Source organism: Nansenia antarctica (assembly GCF_963989245.1).
Source record: "Nansenia antarctica genome assembly, chromosome: 13".
NCBI classification, from domain to species: domain Eukaryota; kingdom Metazoa; phylum Chordata; class Actinopteri; order Argentiniformes; family Microstomatidae; genus Nansenia; species Nansenia antarctica.
In genome coordinates this window covers 22,861,138-22,871,672 of record NC_137683.1, presented here as the reverse complement: position 1 = coordinate 22,871,672, position 10,535 = coordinate 22,861,138, and the positions used below count along the sequence as shown (strand labels likewise).

Genomic DNA, 10,535 nt, shown 5'->3' with positions numbered 1-10,535 from the left:
TTGGTGCAGCCCTGTGCTCAGCGCTCAGCCAATCCCTGCGATCCACTCCCGAAAAAAAACACAGGCCCTGTCGGGGACCAGGAGAACTACTGAAGAGTGACCATGCTGTCGTTTAATTACCATTGTTGTTGTTGTTGTTGTTTATTTGTTTTCCTTTTTTGTTATTTTATTTATGGCCCATTTTGATTCTTTTTTTTTTTTTGATAAAGGGGGTGGGTGGCGGGTGGGTATGAGAATGTATGTGTGCCTCATTTTTCATTTCAAATGCCTTGATTCAGGTCATTCCACTAAGCCTTTCTAGCTAACGCGTCGTTTTTTTTATTCTGTATTTCAAAACTTGAAGGGTGCGTTCGTAAATTCGCTCCGAGAGCGCCGGAGCGCACGCTGGGTTCGACGTCATAAAGGGACCAAGTCATTTGATTGGACGAGAGGCATTCCATGAGTGCTGATTAGATTTCCAGAGCGAATTTACGGACGCAGCCTCAGTCTTTTCTTTTTTTTCCTCTTCTACGGCTTCTGCTGTGGTTGGATGTGGACCAGCTGACTTCTTCAGAGGGGGGGTGACTGTGCGTGCGTGCGCATGCGTGCACGTGAGTGTGACTGAAAGAGAGGTGGAGTTCCTGAGAGACTTTTTTGTGTGTTGGTTCCAGAGTTTGGACCAACCCACCAACACTCTGGATGACAGCTTTCCCTTTCTTTCCCTCCCTCCCCCTCCCTCTCTCTTTCTCTCTTTCTGTCTGTCTCTCTCTCTCTCTCTTCCGCTGTGAAGAGTACTTGATGAGGGGGTGGGTGTGTAGGAGAGATGTAATGCACTTTGCATCAGGTAACTTAAAGCCGTCAAGGACGTTATACTCATGATGTAGCACCGCCATATTTATTACTCTGTCACTTTTTTGTTTTTATAGTTTATGACAGGTTGATGGAGAGGCTTTCAGGCTGAGAGCTATAGACCTAGGGTTGGGGGCTGGGGCTTGTGGGAGACCAGGAGGATGCTGGGAGTTGAAGTCCTATGCACCTCTGGCCATAGGGCAGCAGCAGTAGCTTCCTGCTTCCTGCTAGCCGTGTGTAGATGGAGAGAGAAATACCACACTCACTTTGATTTGCCCACAGATGATCCTTTTTGACTTTGATCCTCTTGGGCAATAGTTCTATATATATAAATATATATAATATATTTTTGTTTTTTGTTTATTATCTTGTACACTGTGCAAGGTTGATTATCTTGTACAGACTGCAAAATGTAATGTTATTTTGTACAACTTTATTGAGAAGAAAAAAAAATGACTTGTAGAAGATCTTTGTGCCTTGATAATGGCTGTACCTGTACATTGAGCTGAGATGTAAGTATGTTTTTGACTGCGCTGTACAGCTTCATGTCAAACTCTCTCTGACTGTAGAGACTCTCTCTATCTCTCTCTCTCTGTAGAGTTTAGTTTTTTCTGGTTTATAAAAAGGAAATGTTATTTAGTAGAACATTTAGAAAAGAATTAGCTTGGGGGGGGGGGGTTAATACAAAATCCTGTATACATTATGCAAATTTAACCACTTACCTTGGGTGACGACCGAGGAGGCAGAGATATGCCTTCATCCTCTTTTCTTTGGACGGTAAACATTTATATTTTTATTTCTGATTCTCAGCTTTAATACATTGGAAAAATCCATTGACATGTCGCTATGGCAACCTGGCGTTGTTTTCCTACAGTTAAGGTGGAGTGGCAGAACTAGCTATCTTTTTAGAATCTGAAGTGTGTGTGAGATGTATACATGCGCGCGCCAGTAAATGTGTGTGTAGGTGTGCTTTGAAGCATGCATGTACTGTAAACACGTACACACACATGTACTCACGCATTGTATATGTACATTGTACATATGCATTTTATATTAATAATATATGTACATATACATTTATAAAGATATACATATATTCTATAAATCTATATGTACAATTATACATAGTAATGTGTGTGCCTATGCGTATACACATTTATGAATGTCTAGAGAGTATGTATGCATACACATGCATAGGCATAAACCTAAATAGGACGAGCTGAGATGAGACAATAGTGATGGTGTGGTCGTTGAGAGCCCTTCCCGGCGCTCCCAGGCCTTGTGAGTGTGTCGGCACTGTTAGATAGACCTTTCTTTACACTCAACTGCAGCTTTTACATGTGCAAGTCTATTCAGAGAGCCAGGAGTGATGATATACTTTTGTGTCAGTCCTTTAAGGAATACAAAAAAAATATTTTTATTTTAATAAAGAGGCACATCAGAAGACTCTTGTGTTGTGTTTGTCTGAACTGAATATGCAGAAAGAATATGACAGATAATTTAACAATTTGTAAAAAATAAAAAATAAAAAGCTTAAGATTGCCCATTTAAAAAGAACTAACAAGAATAAAAATCTGATTTAAAAAGATCCGAACATTAAAATGACAGGCTACATTAGTCACCCACCACCAGTGGTACCTGCCCTTACATGGTGCTTCAGTCGGGGTTCCAAATCGATCCCTAACCCCTAGGAATTGTAGATCTTTAGAGGTGTGGATAGGTGTAAACAATATGGTTACAGCTCTATCTTGCTCTCTGGTGGTCAGGATGGACAGCGTCCCCCCCCCCTACCTTTACTTGGCCAGAGCGCCAAACTCCCCGCCCCGTGCCTAAAACATCAAACGCACTGCTCTGAACATCGAGGGTCCGCATCAATATGATACAGCAGCAATGTGCTGCACTACACATCCTCAGTGCGACAAGGACGACCCAGAGCGTCCAGAGCGTCCACCGCGTCACAGAGCCTTGTGTTTGCCCAACCCCAGCAGGGCAGTCAGGCCTCTGGTCAGGTGCAGGGTGCCCCTGAACAGGTGGAGGTGTGCCAGCAGCAGAAGGGAGAACAGCATGGCACTGCCACAGTAGACGGCCACAACGCTGCTCTCCTCGGGCAGGAAACACTTGGACAACCGGAAGTCGGTCGGGGAGAAGGTGCCCTGGGAGGAGGAGGAGAGTGCACACTTTAGGATCAAGAACTGAGAATCTGAAGTCTTCAGTTTAGTCATCAGTTTAAATACAGTCGACTCGATTCCACTTTTTTTTCAGACCCAGTACAAGTACTTACTTTTGGGTACTTGTCGATACCGAGTACCGATATGAGTAATTCATAATACCATTATAGTTTTAACACTGACTTTGAAAACACGTTTATTTTCATCAGCTGTTCCTCACTTTCGGACTGTAACAAATTAAATATGTGACAGGAAAATAGTTGAAGAAGATATGCTTATTTTGAATGTTGGTACACATTCATACAACCAAGTACCGGAGAGAATCGCTCTTGATCAAAACAGGCGTTTGCTACCATCGCGTTGGTAATTAGCTAGCAGCTAACAAAAAAACATTGCTATGTAACATCTAACTGCATGTGTAGCACATCACAACATGCTGATAGAACATGAACATGCTAAAAACACATAACTAGATCACACAGTCCTTGCTTTTGAACAGTCCTAAAATGTAAGTTTCTTTACAAGCCATGTATCGCACTGGAAGCGCCAACCTCGCCTTACCTCAGCGGCGTGTGTGAGTTTCATGTAGGCGCCCATGTTAACAGGTTAGAGCAGACACACAGCCTGCGTGAGAGGCGCTCTCAGGCGCGCCTGACGCTGGCTGCTGCTGCTCGCTCACTAGAGTCAGAGTGTCAACCTATTTTCCAGCACGTGAGGCCGACGTGAAAATGACCTACCAGCAACATAGACTACAGTTTCAATGTCTACATCTGAGCACAGTGTTAGGTATGAGTACTGGTATCAGTATTGGTGCATCCCTAATCAGAACGAATGTAGCTGTGTAGTATGAAGTATGAAGCGGTGTAGTTACTATAGTTACCAGAATGAAGCTGGGGTTGTTCCGGTTTCTCCAGCTGAAGGATGGAACGCTAATCTCAGGGTGCTTGTTGTCATGGAGGACCTCACAGGCACTGTGGGTGTGGCCACTCAGGATGAGCCGGGGCTGGAACCACCAAAGTAACTGGGGAAAGAAACCCTTTGACTTCTCTCCACTCGCGAGCCCGTTTAAGACATATCTATGTTCTATATGTTCTGTATGTTCTGTATGTGTATCTATGTTCTCATTACAAATAATTATACAATTTCAGAAATATTTAGGACACAATCTTTGTGGAGACTTGTACATTGTGGAGACATGTCATAAATCCTTTGCATGCTGTGGGGTTAGGGTTAGAGTAAAGAGTGTGTGTGTGTGTGTGTGTGTGTGTGTGTGTGTGGGGGGGGGGGGGTGGGGGTGAATAAAGAAGAGTGTGTGTATGTGTGTGTGTGTGTGTGTGTGTGTGTGTGTGCGTGCGTGCGTGCTCACTCTCTGAGAGGCGTCCTGGGACAACACGTCATAGCGCTCCTGGAACACTTGGTGGCGCACCTCTGGGGGGGCGGCGTCCTGGCCCGTGCACGCAGCGTCACTCAGGCGGTACAGAGGGTAGTGCTGCAGACCAAGGTTAGACACACAACACAACACTGCTGAGCACTGCTGAGCACACCGTAACGCTCCACTGTAAGAGAACACCGAGACACACCGACACACACACACACACACACACACACACACACCGACACACACACACACCTGACTGTACCTGTAAGATGATAGGTAATGACGAGGGGAAGTGCTCCAGATCATGACAGTGTTTTCTCCTGCTGCCAGACGTGGGGCTCTGGGAGATACAACGTCACAGTCTGGTCAATTCAGATTAGATTCTTTAAGAAGGTGAACCTCACCATATCCCGCCCAATACGAGGGACTGGATCTAACTAGCACAGATTGACCCACAAATCAGTTCAAATCAAATCAAATTTCACTCATATCGCATACAGTTGTAATTGACAGTGAAATGTTTTGGGGATCTTGCTCCACGCTCCACAACAGCAGTTGGCAACACTCAACAATTCAATAATAAGTCATAAAAAGTGACAAAGAGTGACAACAAGGTGACAATAGTACTAGTTCTGTGGTCTGTGTGTGACAGAGTGAGAAAGACAGACGGAGAGATGATGATGTTGAAGTTCACCTGTGTAGAGCAGTTTAGAGCCTGAGAGAGAGTGTGGAGTTTGTCCTCTTCAGCCAAACAGATGGGGCATCGGTCTCCATGCATGGCCATACTGTTCACCAGCACAAAACTGAGGAGACGCACATTTTTACATTTACATTTTGGGCATTTAGCAGGTGCCTTATTCCAAAGCGACTTACAATCAATACATTTGACTAATCAAGTGAATCATCAATCCACCAGTCGTAGCAGGAAGAGTAATCTAGCTCAGGCCCGGGGCCATTGGCAGTCTCCGTGATAGAAGGAAAAGAAGAATACCGATTTTTTTTCTTTTGTATAGATAGACACTGGAGAAACAGAGAAACAGTACAGGGGGGGGCAGTAGAAGTCTTGGGGGGGACAGTAAAGGGGAAAAGCGGGTGTCTCAGGAGACGCACACACACACACACACACAAACCTGTGTTTGAAATGGCACATTTATAGTGTATGGAACCCACACACTGGTGAGCCATAGTCATTCAGAGGCACCTACTTCACTCCCTTCTTGGTAAAGACTCTGGCAGAAGTGGCGTTGAAGACCTCCTCAAAGCGCTCCAGGTTGTACCAGTTCATCCTGGTTAGAGGGAAACAAACACCTTATCCAGATGAATACAAGCAAACCTGTTTCTGAGACATATGCACTAACACAACACACACACACACACACACACACACACGCTCACACACACACGCTCGCACACACACAAAACTACATTACAAAGCTTAAGCTGTGTTAGTGGCCGTTTTCTCTCGATCAGTGAAAGATCAGAGAGAGTGAGTTGTGTTCAGTGTCGACTGGCTCTTTGTTTGTTCCGTGTGACCTCTGAACTCACTCGTGATGGAAGCCGATGTCATGGTTCCCGACGACGCCAATCAGCTCTGTGCTGCTGGGCCGACGGAAAATCCGGTGAAAACGCCGGACATCATCCTCCCAGTCCTAAGGGTGTCAGGTCACAGGGTCAAGGGTCAAGGGAGGACACTTTTAGCTGAGCTATCAACATCTGCCTTAACACTGCTACGACAGTCAGGAGAACGCCCCTAGGGTTGGTTCTAGCAGTTAGTGCTACCAGCTTCTGCACAAATATTTGAGCACAAATAGTTGTGCTACTATAGTCTGTTACTGCAGTGTGGGATCGGATTCCGGTCCCAGCTCTCCTCTGACACACATCTCCTCTCCTTTCTGTCTGCCTCTTTAATCTTTAATCTCTGTCTGTTTGATAAAAGAATGACACCTCTCTGACTATTATTATTATTCTCTTCCTCGCTCAGCTGGACTGAGGTGTAACATCTTTTTAAACATTAATTTTGGGTTTCTATTTCTTTATTTCTTTATTTTCTCCTGTTGTTTTAGTTTCGGTCACTTTGTTACCCGCCTCTGTAATTATCTACCCCGCCATGATTGATTTCACCTGTCCCTTAGCTTCATTCCCTGTGTATTTTATTCCCTCTGTGTCATTTTCTGTCTCGTTGCCAGTTCGTCTTTGTGCCTTTTGAGTCAAAACATCCCAGCGTATTGATTTCCTAGTGTTTGATCTTTGTTTGTTTTTGCTTACTCCTTTGGATTATCTGCCCCTCTCATCTCATGACTTCCCGTGTACCGAACCCGGTATTGCATATTCTGCCTTACTCTCTGACTGTGTACCCGTGGACCCACCTCATTTTTGGAGTAAAGACTATTCTTTTGGATTTAGGTTTTCTGCCTCTGAGTCGTGCTATTGGGTCCTCTGACCTCGTACAAACAACCATTACATAAGGGTTGCGTCACACAATTATGTTATTATGTTATGAGAGTGTGTAAGCTAATACTGGATAGGGTTTGGCACACACACACACACACGGTCAAAGACAAAGGGCATCTCCCTCCCATCACTATGGAACGACAACTGAAGAGCTCAAATCCCTACACATGCGTGTGTGTGAGTGTGTGTGTATGTATGTTCTAATAGCAGAGCAGACACTGTATACTGTACTTTTGGGGAACTCCATTTGCCCTCGTCGAAGATGTCTCCTAGAATGAAGACGACCTCTGGACGCAGCAGCCACACAGCTGTCTGGAACGCCCTCTCCATCTGCCATTCTCTAGCAGGAGCAAAACAAACTGTCATATAGAACACACACCATTCTCTATCTAGATAATATCATATGCCAATCTCTACAATCATCCCTGGTTAGGAGGGAAATATACTGTTAACCATCCTCATCTCTCCAACATGAATGGCCAGCAATAGCAGTCATCCATAGTACATTTACATGTATGGCATTTAGCAGACGTCTTTATCCAAAGCGACTTACAACAAATGTATAGGCAAGTGAAGCCCCCGGTAGAAACATGGTCGTATCCATATCTACAACCTTTAGCTGACGCTTTTATCCAAAGCGACTTACATTGCAGTGAGTGCATACATTTTTCAGTATACATCTAGCAGGAATCAAACCCACAACCTAAGGGTTGTTTGTCCAGTGGCCCTAAAAAGCTTAGAGGGAGAGGTAAGCTTTAAACGTGCAGTAAAGAACTGTCTAGCCAGTGAAATGACAGAGTAGAAACACGTCATAGGTAGGGAGTGCAGGGAATTTGTAGAACTATCTATGTTTGGTTTTTATGGTTTTTATCATGTTCTGTAAATTTGTTTTATGGTAACTGTCTGCCCTGTCCTCAATCAGGGACCATGATGGAAATAAGCGCTTGCGCTTTATCATGTGTTTTTATCCCTTGGAAACTGTCTTTTTAATTCCACAATAAATCAAATCAAATCAAATCAAATCAAATCAAATCAAGTCATCCTGCTCTACCAACTGAGCCACAGTATCCCAGTGTGATGTCTCGCCCTGTTCCTTAGTTCATGTTTTCCCTGTTCATGCCTTTCTTTCATTATTTCCTGTTTTGTTTTGATATACTCTCTCTTCCTGTCTCATTTCAGATACTTCAGTCCCTGCCCTCGTGTGTTCTCTCTGCCTGTGTGATTGTCTACTCCTCCTCCGGATTAGTTTCACCTGTCCCTCATTACCTGTCCCTCATTACCGGTCCCTCTCCAGTGTATTTGAATGAATATGAATGGTCTTTATTGTCATTGATATAGTACAGGTACCAAACAACGAAATTTGGGAGGGGGGGCTCCCCTGGTGCTAGGAAAGAGAAAAAAAACTAAAAAAACAAGAAGGGAAAGGAGCTGGTTTACATAAATAAAGGCTATGTACACTATCCACTATACTATACTGTACAGATAAAACACTGTGCTGTACTCTATGCTATGCTATACCTATTCTAACATTTCCTATTTCTCTGCAACCTTATGTACCCTAGGGTTGTCATATTGCACATAGTGTTATTGCACATAGTGTTATTGCACATTCATTTAAAGTGTCGCAGTTTGCAGGCTTAAGACATAGCTTGTGTGTTCCCTGTTTCTCTGTGGCAGTTCATCTACCTTGTGTCGAGTGGTCCAGCGATTTCCCCTAGAGTTTAGTATTCCTGGTTTTTGATTGTTTACCTCACTTTGCCTTTTCTCTTCTCCTTACCGGATGTGTATGCCTTTCTCCTGACTGACCACCTGTGTACCGAACCCTTTTTGAAAGTAAAGACTTTTGTTTTTTGATTCATGATTTTTGTCTGAGTCGTGCAATTGAGTCCGTTGCCTGAGTTACTCCAGTCTCACACCCAAGGGAGAGCTCGTCCTAGATTAACCAAACTGAATGCTACAACTCATCCAGCGGTCCATGTCAACATGAGGCATAGCAGTCACAGTCTTTATCTGAACACTACTCTGCCTGTCTGTCAGGTTAGATGCCATGGTGATTTCATATAACTCATGACATTGACTGAATAATGCACTTCCCATCTAGGAGGATCAAGGATTAGCCTAGGTCTGTCCCTGTCCATTTCACAGCATAGTCCACTATCTACCCAGTTGTTATTGCAACACAGTATGATAATGACGGACTTTGAACTGTCAACTCGTCCCAATAGGGATAGTACAAGTCAAATATGCATATGACTAGGCTACAGCATGGACATGCTTATGTTTTTAGGTACTTGTGTAGACTATGGAGACTATGTATGATGAAAATAAAACATGCGCCCATAACATGATTGCTGTGACTGTACAATACCTTCGCAGTTTGTCGAGCCAGTGTCCCTTGATGGCCCCGAGAAGGTGCGTGTCTGACAGGACCAGGGCGCGCAGCGGAGGGTGTGTCCCGCCGACGTCCCCTGTCAACTCCGGCCAGGAACATCGCAGAATTGCGGGGTAATAGATCAAATATTCACAGAATATAAAAACGAAGCTGACAGATAGCGCCATGGCAAAAGTGAGAGTCCATCTACATTTGACACTCTGTCCAAGCATGTCTGAGAAGGAAATGTTAATCTGGTCCTCTCTCACACACTCTCTGCAGTTCGGGCTAAATCCTGCTAAATTTGAGAAAAAAAAGTGTAACAGCTTACAATATAGGGTAATAATGGATAATTTGGACTATTTTGGTTCGTTTTGCATTACCTTGCGACAGTTTGCTCCCCCAATTTGACTCACGTGTCACTAATTTGCCTAGTTACCATTGTCAAAAGTGCGAAGCGGTTCAAGTTTCCCCGTGGAAGTCGTGGCTCACCAAGTCAAGAAGCAGGTAGTCTATTTATAACAAATCCATATCACAATGCTGTTGCGCTTATCACTAAAAGTAAAAGTTCTCAGAAACGCCCGGTGCGTCACGTGGATCGGTAGATTAGACTGGCCAGCACAAGAAAACATACAATTGTTACGCAACTGATAGTTAATTATATACTTTTGCAATTAGTCGTTTTGGCAAAACAAATCTATGCAATTTACACGATGCGGACGCGTACGCAGGCGTAGTGTCCAAGACGTTAAAAACAGACGACCGACTGGACAGACGACATTCCTCAAGATGTACTCATGCAGTAAATATGCAGCCTCGCATCATTTAGGGTTAGGCTATAGGGTTAAGGCTTTTGTCACACGATTTTCGATTGTAGGTGGAGATTTATTGTAAAAAAAAATAAAAAATAAAAAACTACTTTTTGGCAACTTTGAATTTGTCAGCCCGCGTGTGCAACGAACTTATTCGGAACTGTTCCAGAATTCGGACAAAACAAGGGCGTGCGTTCACTGAAATGAGGATGACATTTGTTTTGTAATGTGTAATTTGATGGTATTTATTTTTGATAAACGCAAGGACTAGGCCCACTATGCCCTATTATGTAGCTAATTATATCCTATAGAAAGCAATATTGTCTGGGTCAAGATGGTTGACCCATGACCCATGACCCATGACCCGAACTCACAAAGCAATTTTAATGTAACCTGTATGTATTAAATCAGATCATCAACTCAACTAGGATGTTCTCTCTCTGTCCCCTATCTCTGATCCTGAGAGTAATAACACACGCACGCACACCTCATATTGGTTTTCCCCTCTAAGAGGATTAGGTCTGTCC

General features: G+C 43.8%; 1 protein-coding gene across 1 annotated transcript; it reads right to left on the bottom strand.

Annotated features, from left to right (window-relative positions):
- Positions 1–1,458: 1,458 nt before the first annotated feature.
- mppe1 (metallophosphoesterase 1) lies at positions 1,459–9,661 on the bottom strand. Its single transcript, XM_080544411.1, has 9 exons — positions 9,194–9,661; positions 7,057–7,165; positions 5,920–6,023; positions 5,580–5,660; positions 5,069–5,177; positions 4,637–4,714; positions 4,363–4,485; positions 3,877–4,017; positions 1,459–2,981 (listed from the first exon to the last, which is right to left on the bottom strand). Exons 1-9 carry the CDS (start codon positions 9,427–9,429, stop codon positions 2,784–2,786), a joined length of 1,179 nt encoding a protein of 392 aa, XP_080400537.1. The 5' UTR covers positions 9,430–9,661; the 3' UTR covers positions 1,459–2,783.
- Between the last annotated feature and the right edge of the window lie 874 nt (positions 9,662–10,535).